The sequence below is a fragment of the Pseudophryne corroboree genome, chromosome 8, assembly GCF_028390025.1.
Source record: "Pseudophryne corroboree isolate aPseCor3 chromosome 8, aPseCor3.hap2, whole genome shotgun sequence".
Lineage (NCBI taxonomy): Eukaryota > Metazoa > Chordata > Amphibia > Anura > Myobatrachidae > Pseudophryne > Pseudophryne corroboree.
Genome location: NC_086451.1, coordinates 406,976,152 through 406,998,156, shown reverse-complemented (window position 1 = coordinate 406,998,156; position 22,005 = coordinate 406,976,152). Strand labels below are relative to the sequence as shown.

Genomic DNA, 22,005 nt, shown 5'->3' with positions numbered 1-22,005 from the left:
CAGTCCAGTTCCTGATAGTCAGATTGAAGATGTCAGTGTTGAAGTACACCAGGATGAGGAGGATATGGGTGTTGCTGGCGCTGGGGAGGAAATTGACCAGGAGGATTCTGATGGTGAGGTGGTTTGTTTAAGTCAGGCACCCGGGGAGACACCTGTTGTCCGTGGGAGGAATATGGCCGTTGACATGCCTGGTGAAAATACCAAAAAAATCAGCTCTTCAGTGTGGAGGTATTTCAACAGAAAAGCAGACAACAGGTGTCAAGCCGTGTGTTGCCTTTGTCAAGCTGTAATAAGTAGGGGTAAGGACGTTAACCACCTCGGAACATCCTCCCTTATACGTCACCTGCAGCGCATTCATAATAAGTCAGTGACAAGTTCAAAAACTTTGGGCGACAGCAGAAGCAGTCCACTGACCAGTAAATCCCTTCCTCTTGTAACCAAGCTCACGCAAACCACCCCACCAACTCCCTCAGTGTCAATTTCCTCCTTCCCCAGGAATGCCAATAGTCCTGCAGGCCATGTCACTGGCAATTCTGACGAGTCCTCTCCTGCCTGGGATTCCTCCGATGCATCCTTGCGTGTAACGCCTACTGCTGCTGGCGCTGCTGTTGTTGCTGCTGGGAGTCGATGGTCATCCCAGAGGGGAAGTCGTAAGCCCACTTGTACTACTTCCAGTAAGCAATTGACTGTCCAACAGTCCTTTGCGAGGAAGATGAAATATCACAGCAGTCATCCTGCTGCAAAGCGGATAACTGAGGCCTTGACAACTATGTTGGTGTTAGACGTGCGTCCGGTATCCGCCGTTAGTTCACAGGGAACTAGACAATTTATTGAGGCAGTGTGCCCCCGTTACCAAATACCATCTAGGTTCCACTTCTCTAGGCAGGCGATACCGAGAATGTACACGGACGTCAGAAAAAGACTCACCAGTGTCCTAAAAAATGCAGTTGTACCCAATGTCCACTTAACCACGGACATGTGGACAAGTGGAGCAGGGCAGGGTCAGGACTATATGACTGTGACAGCCCACTGGGTAGATGTATGGACTCCCGCCGCAAGAACAGCAGCGGCGGCACCAGTAGCAGCATCTCGCAAACGCCAACTCTTTCCTAGGCAGGCTACGCTTTGTATCACCGCTTTCCAGAATACGCACACAGCTGAAAACCTCTTACGGCAACTGAGGAAGATCATCGCGGAATGGCTTACCCCAATTGGACTCTCCTGTGGATTTGTGGCATCGGACAACGCCAGCAATATTGTGTGTGCATTAAATATGGGCAAATTCCAGCACGTCCCATGTTTTGCACATACCTTGAATTTGGTGGTGCAGAATTTTTTAAAAAACGACAGGGGCGTGCAAGAGATGCTGTCGGTGGCCAGAAGAATTGCGGGACACTTTCGGCGTACAGGCACCACGTACAGAAGACTGGAGCACCACCAAAAACTACTGAACCTGCCCTGCCATCATCTGAAGCAAGAAGTGGTAACGAGGTGGAATTCAACCCTCTATATGCTTCAGAGGTTGGAGGAGCAGCAAAAGGCCATTCAAGCCTATACAATTGAGCACGATATAGGAGGTGGAATGCACCTGTCTCAAGTGCAGTGGAGAATGATTTCAACGTTGTGCAAGGTTCTGATGCCCTTTGAACTTGCCACACGTGAAGTCAGTTCAGACACTGCCAGCCTGAGTCAGGTCATTCCCCTCATCAGGCTTTTGCAGAAGAAGCTGGAGACATTGAAGGAGGAGCTAACACGGAGCGATTCCGCTAGGCATGTGGGACTTGTGGATGGAGCCCTTAATTCGCTTAACAAGGATTCACGGGTGGTCAATCTGTTGAAATCAGAGCACTACATTTTGGCCACCGTGCTCGATCCTAGATTTAAAGCCTACCTTGGATCTCTCTTTCCGGCAGACACAAGTCTGCTGGGGTTAAAAGACCTGCTGGTGAGAAAATTGTCAAGTCAAGCGGAACGCGACCTGTCAACATCTCCTCCTTCACATTCTCCCGCAACTGGGGGTGCGAGGAAAAGGCTCAGAATTCCGAGCCCACCCGCTGGCGGTGATGCAGGGCAGTCTGGAGCGACTGCTGATGCTGACATCTGGTCCGGACTGAAGGACCTGACAACGATTACGGACATGTCGTCTACTGTCACTGCATATGATTCTCTCACCATTGAAAGAATGGTGGAGGATTATATGAGTGACCGCATCCAAGTAGGCACGTCACACAGTCCGTACTTATACTGGCAGGAAAAAGAGGCAATTTGGAGGCCCTTGCACAAACTGGCTTTATTCTACCTAAGTTGCCCTCCCACAAGTGTGTACTCCGAAAGAGTGTTTAGTGCCGCCGCTCACCTTGTCAGCAATCGGCGTACGAGGTTACATCCAGAAAATGTGGAGAAGATGATGTTCATTAAAATGAATTATAATCAATTCCTCCGTGGAGACATTGACCAGCAGCAATTGCCTCCACAAAGTACACAGGGAGCTGAGATGGTGGATTCCAGTGGGGACGAATTGATAATCTGTGAGGAGGGGGATGTACACGGTGATATATCGGAGGATGATGATGAGGTGGACATCTTGCCTCTGTAGAGCCAGTTTGTGCAAGGAGAGATTAATTGCTTCTTTTTTGGTGGGGGTCCAAACCAACCCGTCATTTCAGTCACAGTCGTGTGGCAGACCCTGTCACTGAAATGATGGGTTGGTTAAAGTGTGCATGTCCTGTTTATACAACATAAGGGTGGGTGGGAGGGCCCAAGGACAATTCCATCTTGCACCTCTTTTTTCTTTAATTTTTCTTTGCGTCATGTGCTGTTTGGGGAGGGTTTTTTGGAAGGGACATCCTGCGTGACACTGCAGTGCCACTCCTAGATGGGCCCGGTGTTTGTGTCGGCCACTAGGGTCGCTTATCTTACTCACACAGCTACCTCATTGCGCCTCTTTTTTTCTTTGCGTCATGTGCTGTTTGGGGAGGGTTTTTTGGAAGGGACATCCTGCGTGACACTGCAGTGCCACTCCTAGATGGGCCCGGTGTTTGTGTCGGCCACTAGGGTCGCTTATCTTACTCACACAGCTACCTCATTGCGCCTCTTTTTTTCTTTGCGTCATGTGCTGTTTGGGGAGGTTTTTTTGGAAGGGACATCCTGCGTGACACTGCAGTGCCACTCCTAGATGGGCCCGGTGTTTGTGTCGGCCACTAGGGTCGCTTATCTTTTTTTTGTGTAAACTGTTTTTATTAGTCAAAGCAGTATTCAAAAACATTACAGAAACATTTTCAAAAACAAAAGGAGGGCATACAAAAATATCACATAGCCTATATTCATCAGTACACCACACATAGAGCGCCCTAAGCCGAAAAATATCTGTCTACATTTCTGACAACTTTAACGCTTATAAAAAAAAAAGGAGCATAATATCAAAACAGCATCAATGAATGGGAAAGAGAAAAAAGAGAGAGAAGAGAAGAGGAAAGGGGGATAAGTAAGAGAAGGTTAGGGTGGGCAGGGTCAGGTGTGACAGTCTGCATAGTGCGGGCAGACTATTTGGGGAGCGTATGGGCGTTCCCCACCAGTCCTGAGTCTGGGCCACAGTACAGAAACAACATTGTCAGAGTATGGGTATGGGTATAAATAATGATACAGGTATGGATATGGGCCCGTTTACCAACATGAGGGGGGTTATGTCGCAATATAGGACCGATACTGCGATGTGCCCTTAAAGTCGTACCAGGGAAACCAAATAGCTATGAAGTTAACTGTTTTCCCAGATGAGAAGGAAACCAGGTCTTCCATGTCCAAGAAGTGATCAATCTTTGTGAACCACATTTTAATTGAGGGTGGAGAGGTGGATCTCCAAAGAATTGGGATCACCGCTTTAGCAGCGTTGCAAAGGTGTCTTAACAGGGAATGTTTGTAGGAGTGTGATCCTGCGGGGGTATGATTAAGGAGCCAGAAATCTGGGTCTCTCGGGATTTCGTCGCCTACTATCTGTTCGGTGCATTTAAATACTTCTGCCCAGAATGGAGTTATAAGAGGGCAATCCCACCAAATATGTATAAAACTCCCTGGGGCATTTTTGCATCTCCAACACATATTCGAAAGAGAGGGAAACATTTTATTGAGAACACGAGGGGTCCTATACCACCTATATATAAGTTTATAAAGGGTCTCTAATGTCGAGATGCATAGAGAACTCGCCTGAGCGTTTTTAAACACGGATTCCCAGTTAATCTGAGTAGAGAGCCCCGACAATTCCCTCTCCCAGGAAGCCAAGAAGGTAGGAGGTTGTGTGAAGAAATTTTCCATAATCAACGTATAAATTTGTGAAATAGTATGCGTAGGTGAACTGGGGGAGATACATAGTTTCTCAAACCCAGTGAGGTCCCTAGTTACGTCAGAGAAGTTCTTGGGAGATGATATAAAATGGTGGACCTGCAGGAACCTCCAAAACTCAGCACTGTGTAGGTTCCAAGAGGATTGAACATCTGAAAAAGAGCGCACCCTACCCGAGCTCACCAGCTGACCGACTCTAAAGATCCCAGCTTCTGCCCATGGGGCGAAAGCAGTCCCTTGAAGGTCAGGGGCAAATTCGGAGTTATAGAGAAAAGAAGTTAAGGGGGGACCATTTAGAGGATATATGACTCTGGGATCTCAGCTTGGCCCATAATCTGAGCGTGGGGGAGACCGTGGGGTGTGATACCTTCGGGAGGGTAGGAAGCCAAGGTGCAATTTCAATATAATGTGGGAGACAGCCCTCTTCTAGAAGGACCCATTGTTTGCGATCCTTGGCACGTGTCCATTCCAGTATCCTATTCAAGTGTACTGCGTGGTAATAGTTAGGGATATGTGGGAGTTGTTGCCCCCCTTGATGTTTTCTCCTGAACAAAATGTCATGTTTAAATCTAGGTGTATTACCACCCCATACAAATGTACAGATGAGCCTCTGGACATCCCGAAGCCATAGTAGGGGGATGTGTATCGGAAGGGTCTGGAGAAAGAATAAAATCCTGGGGAGGGCATTCATTTTAACTACGTTGATCCTTCCGAACCAGGACAGTCTCAGCTTTTTCCATAACAGGAAGTCTAAACGAAGCTTAGACAATAGGGGTTTAAAATTTAGGGAGAACACTTTGGATAAGTCATTGGTCAGTAACACCCCCAAGTATTTTAATTTATGATCATGCCAGGTGAAGGGGAGGGCTTGTTTCAGGCTTTCTACTATAGCAGGAGGTGTAGTTAAGTTCATGGCAATAGATTTGGAATAATTTATTTTGAAGTTAGAGAGGACTCCAAACTTCTCAAACTCCATCATTAAGTTTGGCAAAGAGGTGACCGGATTCGTGATTATTGCGAGGAGATCATCGGCATATAATGCCAGTTTGTATTCGGTCCCCCTTACCAACAAGCCCGAAATATTTGGGTTAGCCCTAATGCTTCGGGCTAGTGTTTCCATGCAAAGGACAAAGAGCAATGGGGATAGCGGGCATCCCTGTCGCGTACCGTTGAAAATTGGAAAGGAGTCAGAAAGGGAGCCATTAATCCTAATTTTGGCGGATGGGGAGGTATAGAGGGATAAGATTCTGTGGAGACAGATGCTACCAAGTCCCAGATGCCTCAATATTCCGGTCATAAAATCCCAGTCCACTCTGTCAAAAGCTTTTTCTGCATCAGTCGACAGTAGGATAGATGGGGATGAAAGCTGGCCGGCATAGTGAATCATGCTGAGCACTTTGGAGGTATTGTCCCTGGCTTCTCGGCCTAAAACAAACCCAGCTTGATCTCCATGTATCAAGCCAGGCAACAGTAATTTAAGGCGGTTTGCAATCAATTTAGCGAAAAGCTTTATATCAATATTTAATAGGGAGATTGGGCGGTAGCTGGAGCAAAGACTGGGGTCCTTACCCTCTTTGGGTAGAACTGCAATATGGGCTTCGAGAGATTGTGGGGAGAAGGGCGTTTGATCTGATATGGTGTTAAAGGCTCTTGTGAGTATAGGGATTAATTTCTCCTTAAAAGCTTTGTAATAGGCAATAGTATATCCGTCGGGGCCGGGACTCTTGCCATTAGGAGAGGATTCAATAACTCTCTGAACCTCCTCAGTAGAAAACGGGGCGTCTAGATCTTCTACTTCTGTTGCGGTCAGTGTGGGGAAATGTAAGGTCCGTAAATAGTCGGCTATGGCTTTTTGATGGGACGACCTGTCGATTCTGCCGGTTGGGCCGGCGAGGTTATACAGAGTGGAATAATATGTCCTGAAGGCCCTGGCTATGTGAGATGTCTGGTGTTGGGGTTGGCCATGATTATTTTTAATTGTATGAAAAAAAGTAAGAGCACGTTGTTCTCTAAGTGCTTTGGCCAGTAATTTTCCAGGCTTATTGCCCCATTGATAGTATCTGCTACGGCACTTCCGATAAGAAAACTTGACTCTATCTGAGAGTAACTTATTCAGGGCCGCTCTAGCAGTTTCGAGATCAGCGTAGTGTTGTGGGGTTTGGGATTTTTTATGTAGAAGCTCTAGAGATTGTATTTTAGACAGTAAATCCTCTCGGAGTTTCTCCCTCTGCCTTTTGCGAAAGGATCCTATTTGGACACAAACCCCCCTGATGACACATTTATGGGCTTCCCATACTGAGACTTTGGAGATGTCATCTAAGTCATTGGTACAAATATAAGAGTCCAGAGCGTTGCCAGTTCGGGACTTACAGTCTGCATCTTGCAGGAAAGTGTCGTTAAAACGCCAGGACCATTGGCGATGTGCGTTGGGAGGTAAGCGTATGGTGAGGTTGACTGGGGCATGATCGGACCATACAATCTGTCCTATAGAGGCATCAGACAGAAGGTGTAAGTGTCGGTGACTCAAAAATAAATAATCAATCCTGGAATATGTCTGGTGTGGGTGTGAGAAATAGGTGTAATCTATATCAGTGGGGTGTGTCAATCTCCATGTGTCGATCAGCTGGTGGTCGAGCAGGGCACGCCTCATTCCCCTATGCTCCCTCTCTGACTTGCAGGAGATCTTTTTAGAATTGTCCTGGCGAGGATCCAGGGTCCAATTTAGATCACCTCCCATCACTACCACCCCCTCTAAAAGAGGCTCCGCGTCTTCTAGGACTAAGGATAGAAAGGAAGGTTGTTTAGCGTTAGGGGCATATATATTTAAAAAAGAGAAACGTTGGCCATGTATGTCGCATTTCACCAGCAACCCCCTACCCTCGGCTATTCTGTGGGAGGTTACATTGAGGACAGGCAGGTGGCGGGCAAGTAGGATGGCTACGCCTAGTGTCTTACCAGCCGAATTATTGGATAGGAAAACATGCGGGTAATAGTGACATTTTAGGGACGGCACGTGTCCCATCTTGAAGTGTGTTTCCTGAATAAAAGCAACGTCTATTTTCTCGTCTCTAAGCCATTTAAGAAGTTTAGACCTTTTTTCAGGGACATTCAGCCCTTTGACGTTAAGGGTAGTTACGTGTAAATCACTCACCCCCATTATCAGTCAGATCCAGTCGTTTCACGATAGTCTTCTCTTCGGCAGACCCTGGGAAAGGTGAGGGAAAGATAACAGGGGGGGGAGATAGGAAAAAAGGAGAAGCAAAGAAATAGAAAGAAAAAGCTGCGGCGGGGGAATCTCCGCCAAAAAGTACTTTAACATTAAACAGAAGTGGTGTTACTACAAAAACTGCTGCAAAAAGGACAGGAGCGGAATCTTGCCGACTCCCGGTCCAAAGAAACAGGGGATGCAGCATATTGGGGTCCTGCGGGGGGTTCAGGACAGCGACCACTCCCAAAATAGAAACTCGTTAAATATACGATATTACCGAGGTGTGCGTTAAGCACATGCGAAACCTGAAAAATAGAGCATACAAATATGTAGGTATATATATTGGCATAAGAGTGTACAGATAATCCTCAAGTTGTCAAACCGGGTATCAGTAGACTTTAGCGTCTGTACACTATTATCCATCTACATAAACAAGAACAACAACAAAAAAAAAAAAATAAAGAAAAAATATATAAACATAAAAACAAAAACCGATCACATTGGTGAACAACACATTGCACTATAAAGAAAGAGAAAAAATCAATGTATAACGTATTCAGCAAGCAAGTTTACAGCCACTCGGGACGAGGCATCTCATTCAAGGAGGCTTCGAAGGTCGTGAGCCAGGAGTGGATCCCCGCATCCGCGGGGTGCGAACCTGCTGCCACGCGTCATCTGGAGGGAGCACAACAGGCAAGTCCGGAAGGTGGTGAAAGGTGTCCCAGTCAGGAACCGGAACCGGAGGGATACCCAGGATCGTGAAGAAAGCCTGTAAGTCCGACGGTCTAGAAAGACTCGCAATTTTGCCGCCATGAGAGACCTGGAGGGAGAATGGAAAGCCCCATCTGTATTTCAGCTCGAGCTTCCTGAGAGAGTCTGTAAGAGGTTTCAAGGCGCGACGTTGTTGTAAGGTTGACCAGGCAAGGTCAGGAAATATCTGGATCTTGTCGCCTTGAAAGTCAATGCTGTCCAGTTGACGTGCCGACCTCATTATTTCCTCTTTTTGGGCGTAATAGTGGAGCCTACAAATTACGTCCCGTGGTCTGTCGGAGGGCAAGCCTCGAGGACGAAGGGCTCTGTGAGCTCTATCGAATATAATGTCTTTGTTCGGGTCCAGGTCGATGAGTTCCCCAAATATCTTAGATAAGGCATCTACCAGGTCTGTTTGCTGGACGTTCTCAGGCAGGCCTCTGACTCTAATATTATTTCGCCGGCCGCGATTATCCATGTCCTCAATGCGTGACTTTAAGAAGGAGATATCGTCCCGTTGGTGAGATAGCACTTCCCGAAATTTAGTCAAAGAGTCCACAGTAGACGATTCATGGCGTTCCAGGACATCAACTCGGGTCGCGATTTGAGACATATCTTGTCGGAGCGCCGTCACTTCCTGAGTGATGGTGGATAGTAAACGAGACTCCAAGGCTGAGAAGTCTTGTTTCGTAGGAAGTGATCGTACATGAGACAATATTTCACTTATCTCCGCAGATAGAGAGAGGGCCTGTGGGGGCTCCGGAGTCCCAGGGGAGGCCATGCCGTCCACCGGGTCTTGTAAACTCGAGAAGGTCGGGACGTTAGCAGAAGCAGGGGGAGTCGAGGTTGGAGAAGTTAGGAACTGACGTAGATCTGATGAGCGTCGATTCGCGTCCGGCTTAGTCTTGGCCTTCTTTTTTTTCTTTATCCCTTTCACCATGAGATCGGTCTTTAGAGAAAGCAGTTTAGAATTACACTGTCACATATCCTCGGCACTATGAAGCATGAGGGCCGTCACCGTGCAAGAACCCCCCTCGTGGTCTTAGGGTAGCATCAGGCAGGCATGCATGAGGCTAAGGGCCCATTCTTTCACTTGCAGTGGTGGTACCTCTGATATTTCCCGATGGGGGTGTAGTTACCGGACCCCAGGCCACTGAGTAGAAGGTCAGCCAGCAAATGTACTGAGTTGTTAAATGGATGGATGGATGGATGAGTGGGTGAGGGGAGCACTGTGACTGTTTGTATAATGTGCCCAGGCCAATATGGCCCAGATTTGTGGGACCCCCCTCTTCCCCTAATACACAGGTGCTGCAGAGAAAGTTCAGTGTCTCACACTGATTTCAAGATGGCCGCCGAGCGTCTTCTATCTCGTCCCGGCCGCCGGGCTGCCGGGTCCCCGCCGGGCGGATGCACAGCAGTGGGAGCTGAGAGGAAGGAGACACAACTAGCCGCGGCAAGCGGCCGGCGGCAGGAGAGACTACGGAGCTCCGTGCAGCGTCTACGGCCCGAGCAGCGGGTCCCGGAGCCGTCCCCGGCCTAATGCTCAAATCGAGGCCCCGGCTTCTCCCAGCCCCGCAGGCCGCAATCCGCGGGAGCAGTTAAAACTGCTCCCCGATTCCGCGGCACTTCGGGGGTCCCAGCCGGGGGACACAAGGAGGGCAGCAGAGGGAATAGGGCGGCCTAGGAGGCGCAGATGCAAGGGGAATAAGTGATTTTGCTTATGAATCTGAGGAGCTCTCACCAAGCATGTCTGCTTCCTTCAGACCCCAGACCACGCCCCCCAGGGTCGCTTATCTTACTCACACAGCTACCTCATTGCGCCTCTTTTTTTCTTTGCGTCATGTGCTGTTTGGGGAGGGTTTTTTGGAAGGGACATCCTGCGTGACACTGCAGTGACACTCCTAGATGGGCCCGGTGTTTGTGTCGGCCACTAGGGTCGCTTATCTTACTCACACAGCTACCTCATTGCGCCTCTTTTTTTCTTTGCGTCATGTGCTGTTTGGGGAGGGTTTTTTGGAAGGGACATCCTGCGTGACACTGCAGTGACACTCCTAGATGGGCCCGGTGTTTGTGTCGGCCACTAGGGTCGCTTAGCTTAGTCATCCAGCGACCTAGGTGCAAATTTTAGGACTAAAAATATTGTGAGGTGTGAGGTATTCAGAATAGACTGAAAATGAGTGTAAATTATGGTTTTTGAGGTTAATAATACTTTGGGATCAAAATGACCCCCAAATTCTATGATTTAAGCTGTTTTTTAGTGTTTTTTGAAAAAAACACCCGAATCCAAAACACACCCGAATCCGACAAAAAAAATTCGGTTAGGTTTTGCCAAAACGCGGTCGAACCCAAAACACGGCCGCGGAACCGAACCCAAAACCAAAACACAAAACCCGAAAAATTTCCGGCGCTCATCTCTAAATGACACTAAGGTTAGATGTGGATGGTTAATAAGGAAGGATGAGGGGTTAATGATTGATATTGTTTATACTGGATGGAGGGTTAATGCTGGCTAGTGGAGGAGTTAATCAATGAGCCAGTGGGATTGGAAGGGGGGCCCACCAGAGGCGGAACTTACATTGGTGCAGCTGGTGCATTGCACTGGGGTCTGTGAGGACTATGAGTCCCACTGCTGCACAGACCAGCAATGAGTTATCAGAGCAGAGGCACTTGTGTTCCTGCCCCCACCAAGCTATATGTCGCCTGTTCTCCGCACTGCTCAGGATATTGTGCTTGTACCTCTATCACCTAATGTCTCTCCCTGTCACCCTCTCCCTCCCCCTGCCTTCCGCTGTTACCCTCTGCCTCCCCTTGCCTTTCATTGTCAGCATCTGTCACTCTGTGTCCACATCTGCCTTCTGTTATCACTCTCTGCCTCTCCCTGTCACCAACTGTTATGTGGCATATTGTGAAATTCAGACCTGATTGCTAGGCTGTGTTTTCTCACAGCCTGCGATCAGGTCTGAACTGCGTCTGCGTATGCACCGCAATGCGCAGGCATGATGGACCACAGCGCGCAGGCGCGACGGACTGCAGCAACAGGGATCGGGGCATAGCGACAGGATAGTGCAAAAAAAGCGATCACACAGGCAATCGCAAGGTGACTGACAGGAAGAGGGCATTTGTGGGTGGCAACTGACCATTTAATGGAGTGTCTGGAAAAACGCAGGCGCGCCCAAGCATTGGAAGGGAGGGTGTCTGACGTCAATTCCGGTCCTGGACAGGCTGAAGTGATCGCAGCGGCTAAGTAAGTCCTGGGCTGCGCAGAGACTGCTCTGCTACACATGCGATCGCACACTTGCACAGCTCAAATACCCCCTCCCCCTGTAGGCGGCGACTATCCAATCGCAGGGCTGCAAAAATCGCTGCTCAGTGATCAGGTCTGAATTAGGCCCTTTGTTTTGGAGTGGAGGAGGGGGTCCAAAATTATATTTTTGCACCTGCGCCCACCACTCACAAGTTCCGCCACATGGATATTGTACTGGGTCATACCTCCCAACATGACCCTCTCCAGGAGGGACAAATTGCTCTGCTCCTGGACTTTCTGCATAATGTATGATTGCCGGCACCTGTGTTGAACATGTTAATGGATAAGAAAGATGTTTCAGCACAGGTGATGGCAATTATACATTAAGAGGGAAATCCAGGAGCAGAGCAATCTGTCCCTCCTGGAGAGGGTCATGTTGGGAGGTATGCTGGGCTTTGCATTTGCCCGCTGCCCCTGCCAAACAAGAATAGCTGGAAGCTAAGACCCAGGAAAGCTTAAAGCACTATGGCCCTCATTCCGAGTTGTTCGCTCGCTAGCTGCTTTTACCAGCATTGCACACGCTAGGCCGCCGCCCTCTGGGAGTGTATCTTAGTTTAGCAGAATAGCGAACGAAAGATTAGCAGAATTGCTACTAAATAATTCTTTGCAGTTTTTGAGTAGCTCCAGACCTACTCACAGATTGCGATCAGTTCAGTCCGTTTAGTTCCTGGTTTGACGTCACAAACACGCCCTGCGTTCGGCCAGCCACTCCCCCGTTTCTCCAGACACTCCCGCGTTTTTCCCTGACACGCCTGCATTTTTTAGCCAACGCCGTGAAAACCCTGAGTTGCCACTCAGAAACGCCCCTTTCCTGTCAATCATTTACCGAACAGCAGTGCGACTGAAAAGCGTCGTACGAACACCAGCAAATCTACTAAGGTTTGTGTTAAATAACTTAGCGCATGCACTCTGCGTGCCATGCGCATGCGCATTTAGCAACAAATCGCAGCATAGCGAAAATCGGCAACGAGCGAACAACTCGGAATGACCACCAATATTCAAAGTGACTGCTAATAACAGCAATTAGTTGCATAAGGAGTTATTATATTGTTTCAAAATACATCAGAACTCTCTTTTTATATAGATATGTTTTACAAGTTTACACATATATTAGCATTTGTTGTGCATTATAGATTGGTGAGAGTAGCTGTACGTACCAGGGGGGCGTCTCCCAGCCGCGAGTACAGGAGGAAGCTGTGCAGGTCCCCATGTTTCATAAAGGGTAAAATGACCACAGGAGATGGGTAGCCCTCGTTCTCTGTATTCTGCAGACACACCCCTAGATTACGGAGAGAGTCTCATGAGATTAACAGTAAAACACTGTTATATGTTATTTTAATCCTGTGTTTATTTCCATTCAATATTTTTTAACCATGTTTTTCATGTTTGGTTAATAATTTCTACCACACAGACCCCTTTATTCACCTATTACCATGTAATAGCAGGCGTTACACAGGGCAGTATGTGAGCCCATCCAACTACAGAAACCATTATACTGGCTTTTATTATTATTATTATTATTATTATTATTATTATTATTATTACTATTTATGTTAAGTTTTCATTGGCAACAAATAGCATAAATATAAAACAAACAAAACATATAATTAAATTGAATTTTAAAGGGACTTTCCAGGCAGAATCATTGTGTGCCCTGGTTTGGTACTTCATGCGCCCGGCGCTGGTGATACCATAGGGGCTTATACAGAGATGAACAGAAACGCAGCCACCTATCCGCAACATTATGCAGATGCCACTGCACAGCCCTGTTGGGAAAGTGTACAGGCAAATGACCAGTCCAGTGACTTAACCAGCCGTTGTAGTTAATTGGCTCAAGTGATTGTACAGCAGTACTCACTGTCACACTACTTGGATGAGTGATGGAGAGGAGCCTGGAGCAGAGCAGGGGTGTAGGCAGCTCACCAGATGGTGACTGTCTTCTTGGTAAAAGGTAGTGGTGCAGGGTTCTGGTACAGTGGTCACAAGTGGGTAAACACGCGGGTCTCAAGAAGAGGAGGAAGTTCCGTCCTCTTACAGTCTGACAAGATGGCGCTGTGCATCCACATATACACTATCAGTGGCCATCTTGGTTAGGGAATTAAGTTTCCCTAGAGGAGCCATTTTGTTGGAGACTGAGCAGTAGCGCATTCCACTTCTAACAGGCCTTCCCTGGTGTACATCCATGCATCCGAATGTGTAAGAACTGAGACAGTCACTGTCAGTGTCCCTAGGTGCTCAAATGCTGATTGGTGTGTCTTTAGATGCCACCATCTGTCAGGTGCAGCTTCTCCAACTATGTATGGCATCCTGTGTGGGTGGTTGAGCGTCTGTGTACACAACCACTTTCATCGACATGCCCAATATACTCCTATAACACGCCCCCTAAAGAACGGACCATCTCTATGCATGTGATAAGCACCCTTCTTGTCACTGCCCAGGAACGCCCATCACTTTTCCAAGACATTTCTGGGACCACCCATCTTAACTGCAACTGCGCCTATATGTGTACACTCTGTGTAATGCACTCACTATTGAAGCGTTTAGGGATTTTCACACACGTGCAGTAGCACGTCGCACAACTACGTGGGCATCAGCATAGCGTGCTGCTGTGGATCATGCCCATGATGTCACCCAGCAAGCGCAGTGGGAAGCTACAGAGGACCAGGAAGTTGGTTTCCAGACACAAGCTTGGCTTTATGTGGCTTTCTTTGCAGCGTGGTACTCCTCCAGGCACCTCACACCAGACTATGGGGCAGATTTATTAAGCTCGGTGAAGTGATAAATTGGAAGGTGATCAAGTACCAGCCAGTCAGCTCCTAACTGTCATTTTTCAAACCCAGCCTGTGACATGGCAGTTAGGATCTGATTGGCTGGTACTTTATCACCTTCCACTTTATCACTTCACCGAGCTTAATAAATCTGCCCCTATCTTACTTGTTTGTCAGGGTGTCTCTTCCCTGGTGCAGCCTCCGTACGTGGACACATATCTGTTGTCTTTTTGGTCAGCAATACAAGTCAAAATTGAAACAATTACCGGGAACCTGATATAGTTACTGTTGGTTGCCGGCTAAGAGGCGACGCCTAATGTTCTTGTATGTGATGATTGGCTGTATGTGGGTTACCTCATTATTGCCATTATGTAAAGCTGCCTTATTATTTCTAAAAGAAAATAAATTGTATTTCTCAGTTTTGCTTCTCAAAAAGGTACATGTTCTGTACCAAATGACACTGCGTGTACTGTTGACACGTCCAGACATAAATTGAAAAACACTTTGGTAATGCAGACCCGCCCGAAATCAGATGGCTTCAAGTGTAGAAAAATATTTTGTTAGTATCTAGAGATCTGTCTTCAAGAATGATAAATTGTAGAGGAGGAGTAGGAGGAGGGTGGAGAGAGCTTAGCTTATCCAGTGGCAGATGTTGGCTTACTAGGAGATGTTGTATTGTAGTTCTGCCACTAGATGGCAGTAAAGGACAGAACACTGGTATAAACAACTGGTTCTCAACCTTAACCCTCAAGCTACCCTAACAGGTCATGTTTGAGGATTTATGTCTGTGGAAGCAGGTGGGATAATTATTACTGACCCAGCAAATAGATTAACTCACCTGTGCATGATTAAAGACATCCACAAAACATGACCTACAGTATTGGCGTTACTTTAGGACTGGAGTTGAGAACCCCTGCTCCAAACAATCTTAATACTGAACTGCTCCATCCAGCTCTGTAACCCACAGGGTTCTGCAATTACCATTATAGGCGTTTTCAACTCTTGCATTACTGATTGTTTCCTTGCAGCTCATTGCCCCCACACTTCTGATACTAATTTCTGATGTGTTTTAACTCTTTAATAAGCAGTCTGGGCTGATAGGTGGGTCATCTCTTATTTGCACAGGTTGTAAAGTCCTATATTCAGTCCTAGGATTTATGCACCTGTTGCCTAGACAGGGCAGAAACAGCCATTTTGTGTGATGGGCAAATAGATAAGACAAGGCGGCCTATCGGTTCTCTAGGGACCTGTGACATTGCACAGGCGGTGATTCTGACTGCTGAATTATATTCATATTTCATACAAATACATATGATCAGTTAATTGTTCATTTTTCATAACAGGTAGGCAGCAATTTCTTTGGCTGAACTAAATGCATACTTGCCTACCTAACCCTCTCCATGAGGGAGAAAATGCTCTGTTCCTGGACTTTCCTGGTAATGTAAGATTGCCATCACCTGTGGTGAATCACCTTTCTTATCAATTAACTAGCTCACCACAGGTGATGGCAATCATACATTACCAGGAAAGTCCAGGAACAGAGCATTTGCTCCCTCATGGAGAGGGTCAGGTAGGCAAGTATGACTAAATCAGGGCTGGCCAAACCGGTCCTCGAGATCTACCAACAGTTCATGTTTTCCAGGCCTCCTGGAGATCTGTAGAATTGTCAGTTAGGAATGAATGCAGCACATCTTAATTAGTAATGACTACACCTGTGCACCAGCTAGGTGGTCTGGAAAATGTGTACTGTTGGTAGATCTCGAGGACTGGTTTGGCCAGCCCTGGACTAAATGCTTAAGACTGCACTAATCAAATCACTAGGAGCTACTGTAATGCATAGTTGCCGACTTTTGGGCTGCTCTCTCCGGGAGAGAGCAGCCAGTCGGCTCAGCAGGGGGGCGGGCAGTGAGCTGATGTGAGGAGAGAGGGCGGGCCGGAGGCGGCACGGGGCGGGCCAAAGGAGAGGGGGCGTGGCTGCTGGATCGCGTCATGCAAGCCATGCCCCCCACTGTGTAATGCCGCAATTACCGGCATTATACAGTGGAGGGCGTGGATTGCATGACGCGATTCAACAAGAATCGCATCATCGCCTGCCCGGACCGCCCACTTCACTTGCTAAGTGGGCAGCCGGGCAGGGGGGGACCCCTGTAATCGGGAGACTTGCCTGCTCTTCCGGGGGGCCGGGAGGGTCACCGATTTTCGGGAGCCTCCCGGCCATTCCGGGAGGGTAGGCAAGTATGCTGTAATGTCATCACTGTGTGTTGTCTACTGAATTAATAGGTTGCATTTATATGAAGATTTGTTCCACCTGCCGAATGACTGCCTCTTTTTATAAATTGAAAAACTGCATTTACATCCATCTGAGAGTAAAAGAACGGTAATGGTGTAATATGCATACCTCCCAACATGTCCCCCTCCAGGAGGGACACAATGCTCTGCTTCTTAATTTAAGATTGCTGGCACCTGTGTTGAACAGGTTAATGGATAAGAAAGGTGTTTCAGCACAGGTGATGGCAATCATAAATTAAGAGAAAAGTCCAGGAACAGAGCATTCTGTCCCTCCTGGAGAGGGTCATGTTGGGAGGTATGATATGGGGGGAGAGTAGTGGAGCGATAGTAGTGTAATGTGTGGGCAGAGTGATAGGTGTGATAGTGGTATAATGTGAGGGGAGAGCGGTGTGTGTGATAGTAGTGTAATGTGTGGGCAGAGTGATAGGTGTGATAGCGGTATATGTGCAGTATGAGGAGAGTGATAGGTGTGATAGTGGTGTAATGTGTGGGGAGAGTGATAGTGGTGTAATGTGTAGGGAGAGTGATAGGTGTGATAGTGGTGTAATGTGTAGGGAGAGTGATAGGTGTGATAGTGGTGTAATGTGTGGGGAGAGTGATAGTGGTATAATGTGTGGGGAGAGTGATAGTGGTGTAATGTGTAGGGAGAGTGATAGGTGTGATAGTGGTATAATGTGAGGGGAGAGTGATAGGTGTGATAGTGGTGTAATGTGTGGGGAGAGTGATAGGTGTGATAGTGGTGTAATGTGTGGGGAGAGTGATAGGTGTGATAGTGGTGTAATGTGTAGGGAGAGTGATAGGTGTGATAGTGATGTAATGTGTGGGGAGAGTGATAGGTGTGATAGTGGTATAATGTGAGGGGAGAGTGATAGGTGTGATAGTGGTATAATGTGTGGGGAGAGTGATAGGTGTGATAGTGGTATAATGTGAGGGGAGAGTGATAGGTGTGATAGTGGTATAATGTGTGGGGAGAGTGATAGGTGTGATAGTGGTATAATGTGAGGGGAGAGTGATAGGTGTGATAGTGGTATAATGTGAGGGGAGAGTGATAGGTGTGATAGTGGTGTAATGTGTAGGGAGAGTGATAGGTGTTATAGTGGTATAATGTGAGGGGAGAGTGATAGGTGTGATAGTAGTATAATGTGAGGGGAGAGTGATAGGTGTGATAGTGGTGTAATGTGTGGGGAGAGTGATAGGTGTGATAGTGGTATAATGTGAGGGGAGAGTGATAGGTGTGATAGTGGTATAATGTGAGGGGAGAGTGATAGGTGTGATAGTGGTGTAATGTGTGGGGAGAGTGATAGGTGTGATGGTGTAATATGAGGTGAGAGTGGTGGGGTTGATAGTGGTGTAATATGGGGAGTATGTATGTATACATAATATGTAGTATGGGGAGAGTTGTTGGGCGATAAAGGTGTAATGTGTGGGGAGAGTTGTTGGGCGATAGGTGTGTAATGTGTGGGGAGAGGGGTGGGAATGGTAGTGGTAAAATGTGTGGGGGAGGGGTGGGAATGGTAGTGGTAAAATGTGTGGGGGAGGGGTGGGAATGGTAGTGGTATAATGTGTGGGGAGAGGGGTGCATAGGATGGCAGTGGCTTCATGCATTTGGAGACTATTTATTGATGTAATGGGGGTGGAAAATAATGACGATAAAGGGTTAAAAAAAAAGGATCTACAGTGTTTATTAGTTGCTTGGCTCACCAAGGGATGAATAGTATTTATCCATTATCCAAACACAGCCCAACTCTCCAGGATCCACCACAGCTGAAACTGAGCTTAAGACATACAGTATCTCTCAACATGATCCTCTCCAGGAGGGACAAAAGCTCTGCTCCTGGACTTCCCTCTTAATTTATGATTGCCTCCACCTGTTTTGAACAGGTTAATGTATAAGAAGGGTGGTTCATCACAGGTACCGGCAATCATACATTAAGAGGGAAGTCCAGGAGCAGAGCATTCTGTCCCTCCTGGAGAGGGTCATGTTGGGAGGAATGCTTAAGATGCCAGCAGGTAGTGACAGCTGTAAGAACAGGTCAGACAGATTTGAGGGACTGTGTCATGCACTCAGGAATTTGTCTATACTGCAGGGAGGTCAGTCTCTATTCATGTTGGTTGGCTGTAAGGGGGAGTAGCAAGGACCTGTGCAAACCGTTGCTAGTGTGTTTGAAGGGTAAGAGGCTGGGGGATGGACTAACACTGTAATAAAGATATAGCTGTTCAATCTCATATATCTAGCTGTTGGACGGCACCCTCCTGTTGATATATCGCTGTCTACTGACAGTTTGGCCACATGCTCCACATTCAGACGTGCTGTGTGGCCAACAAGAAGATATCGTATGCGGCACTGTGCATGTTAATGATGAACGGAATAAGATGTTATTCCTTATTCATTACATTGTACAGTGTGTACTGGCAATCTGGCATGGACCAGGATGAATGGAATTTGTCCCGACCATCAGCAAGATTACTGGTCGACCTAGTGTGAACCCGGCCTAAGGCTACTTTCCAGGGGCCCATTTAAATCCCAATCTGCCCTTGTTGAGAGATTTTGAATACTCAAAATATACAGTATAACGTAAATTACGCAACCAAGGTCTAGTTTTAAACTTAATTGCCTAATAATAAAAAGGAAACATATTCATATTTCTCATGAAGACATGCTAACCCCTTTCCACAATATGATTGATATTCACATCACTTCTACTTACAATTGCAACTAAATCATTTACCCACAACATGCATGCAAGTCAGACAGGCATGTTGATTACTGATTATCATGGGTCAGAGCACATCATGGCTTATATCGTCATATTATAAGACCTCGTAGGTTTGTTTTACAGCACATTTTAGTGCAGGTACATTGCCCTGTGAGGGTCAGTTTATTGCAAGTAACTAGCAGCTGGTCAGGTGACCTGTACAGTAAGGGCAGGGTGGAGATGGAAGAATGGGTAAGTCAGTCACACAAACAAAGGGCCACAACACAGAGTCTATGTAATAAATCAAAGCAGATCATGTAACCTTACATATGAAAGCCTGTGTTTAACAGGCTTGTTGGACATACAGTAGGCCCAATTTTTATTCCTATGTGACCATGACCACTTTATACACCATGATTCTCTACTGATTGCCTCCCCTCTATGCCTAAAGTGTGATATGCGCCTATAGATGTGGCGGCGGCTTTTGGTTGGGAACCTTATCACTCACCAAGAAGACGCATGACATTTGGATGATCAAATTCTTTCATGCAGACGGCCTCACTCAGAAAGTCTTCCATCTCAGTGCGGGTGCAGATAGCGACTGGGAGAGTAGGAGAACAATACAGGCAAGATGAAAAATTTATAATACATTAAAAATGCAGGATCCCTCCCACTGCAGGGTGACCCAGTCAGAGGGAAGCTATGAAATATATAGTATGTCCCTCCCGTTGCAGGGTGACCCAGTCAGAGGGAAGCTATGAAATATATAGTATGTCCCTCCCACTGCAGGGTGACCCAGTCAGAGGGAAGCTATGAAATATATAGTATGTCCCTCCCGTTTCAGGGTGACCCAGTCAGAGGGAAGCTACGAGATATGTAGTCTGTCCCACCCACTGCAGGGTGACCCAGTCAGAGGGAAGCTATGAAATATATAGTATGTCCCTCCCGTTGCAGGGTAACCCAGTCAGAGGGAAGCTATGAAATATATAGTATGTCCCTCCCGTTGCAGGGTGACCCAGTCAGAGGGAAGCTACGAGATATGTAGTCTGTCCCACCCACTGCAGGGTGACCCAGTCAGAGGGAAGCTATGAAATATATAGTATGTCCCTCCCGTTGCAGGGTGACCCAGTCAGAGGGAAGCTATGAGATATGTAGTCTGTCCCACCCACTGCAGGATGAGCCAGTCAGAGGGAAGCTATGACATACATAGTCTGTCCCTCCCACTACAGGGTGACCCAGTCAGAGGGAAGCTACGAGATATGTAGTCTGTCCCTCCCACTACAGGGTAACGCAGCCAGAGGGAAGCTATGAGATATGTAGTATGTGCCTCCCACTGCAGGGTGACCCAGTCAGAGGGAAGCTATGAGATACTGTATGTAGACTGTCCCTCCTACTGCAGGGTGATCCAGTCAGAGGAAAGCTATAAGAAATGTAGTCTGTCCCTCCCACTGCAGGGTGATGCAGTCAGAGGGAAGCTATGAGATATGTAGTCTGTCCCTCCCACTGCAGGGTGACGCAGTCAGAGGGAAGCTATGAGATATGTAGTCTGTCCCTCCCACTGCAGGGTGATGCAGTCAGAGGGAAGCTATGAGATATGTAGTCTGTCCCTCCCACTGCAGGGTGACGCAGTCAGAGGGAAGCTATGAGATATGTAGTCTGTCCCTCCAACTGCAGGGTGACCCAGTCAGAAGTAAGCTATGAGATATACAGTATGTCCCTCCCACTGCAGGGTGACCCAGAAATAGATTGTCACTTACTCTTCATGGTCTTTACGGCCACCTTCAGGATGTAGTCATCTTGATTTAATTGTCCCTCCATGACAGAGCCAAACTCTCCTGAGGATTCAAAAACATGATCAGATTAGTTTTTCTCCCATTGTCTATAACCAATAACCAAACCCCAGACCTCCTATGTAGTAATGTACAAATACAACACCCTCTACTTACCCATCACTAATACCCCTTTCACACCGCATACCGCGGGTCACACCCAGGAGATGTACACGGGTGCTTCCCAGGTGCGACTCGCTCAGGCCCCTTTCACACTGTTGTCCCCAGCCCGGTAAATTGCCGGGTTGGTGTCACACGTGCGGAGGAAATAGGCAGTGATAAACAAGGATAGGTGCTACCTATTGCAGAGTTTCTTGGTGGGCTGTATGATAAGGTCACAAAGCAATATTGACCCAAGGTCAGGAGGTCAAATTGAAGAAAAAGAAAATACTGTATGTGAGGATGTGTGGACTGTACAGAGGGGATGTAATTAGATATTAATAATTATGTGGGTAATTTGTACCTGGCTCATCGCCCTTTGGCTCCCCTGCTTTTAGGGTCCCAGAATATTGGTACACTGACATTTGGGACAAAGACATCGTCATTTTTCTGCTTATTCTAGTGCCATCTCATTTATTCCCTGAGATTCAGGTGATGGAATTTAAATATACTGTATAAAGCTTTTCTGAAATTGAAATATAATATATCTGGCACAGATACTGTATATATTTGCTGCGTTCTTCCCCAGCCGCTGGGTTAATGAGCGGCCCTACAGGAATAGCTGAGGAAGAGCTGGCTAGAGATCAGTCTCCCAGGAGAGAGTAAGAGGAAGCCATTAGACCAAGGGCTGTTTTCCGATAGCTTTTCCAGACTGTGTAGGATAAGA

The 22,005-nt window shown here is 47.2% G+C and overlaps 1 protein-coding gene across 1 annotated transcript in view; it reads right to left on the bottom strand.

The window, feature by feature from the left end:
* The window catches only part of AXL (AXL receptor tyrosine kinase), a 208,195-nt gene that overhangs the window by 16,816 nt on the left and 169,374 nt on the right, over nt 1–22,005 (bottom strand). Inside the window, exons 14-16 of the mRNA XM_063937829.1 lie at nt 21,108–21,185; nt 19,859–19,951; nt 12,755–12,876 (exon numbers count right to left, since the gene is read on the bottom strand). Of these exons, the coding sequence (XP_063793899.1) occupies nt 12,755–12,876; nt 19,859–19,951; nt 21,108–21,185 (293 nt within the window). The remainder of the gene's footprint in view (nt 1–12,754; nt 12,877–19,858; nt 19,952–21,107; nt 21,186–22,005) is intronic.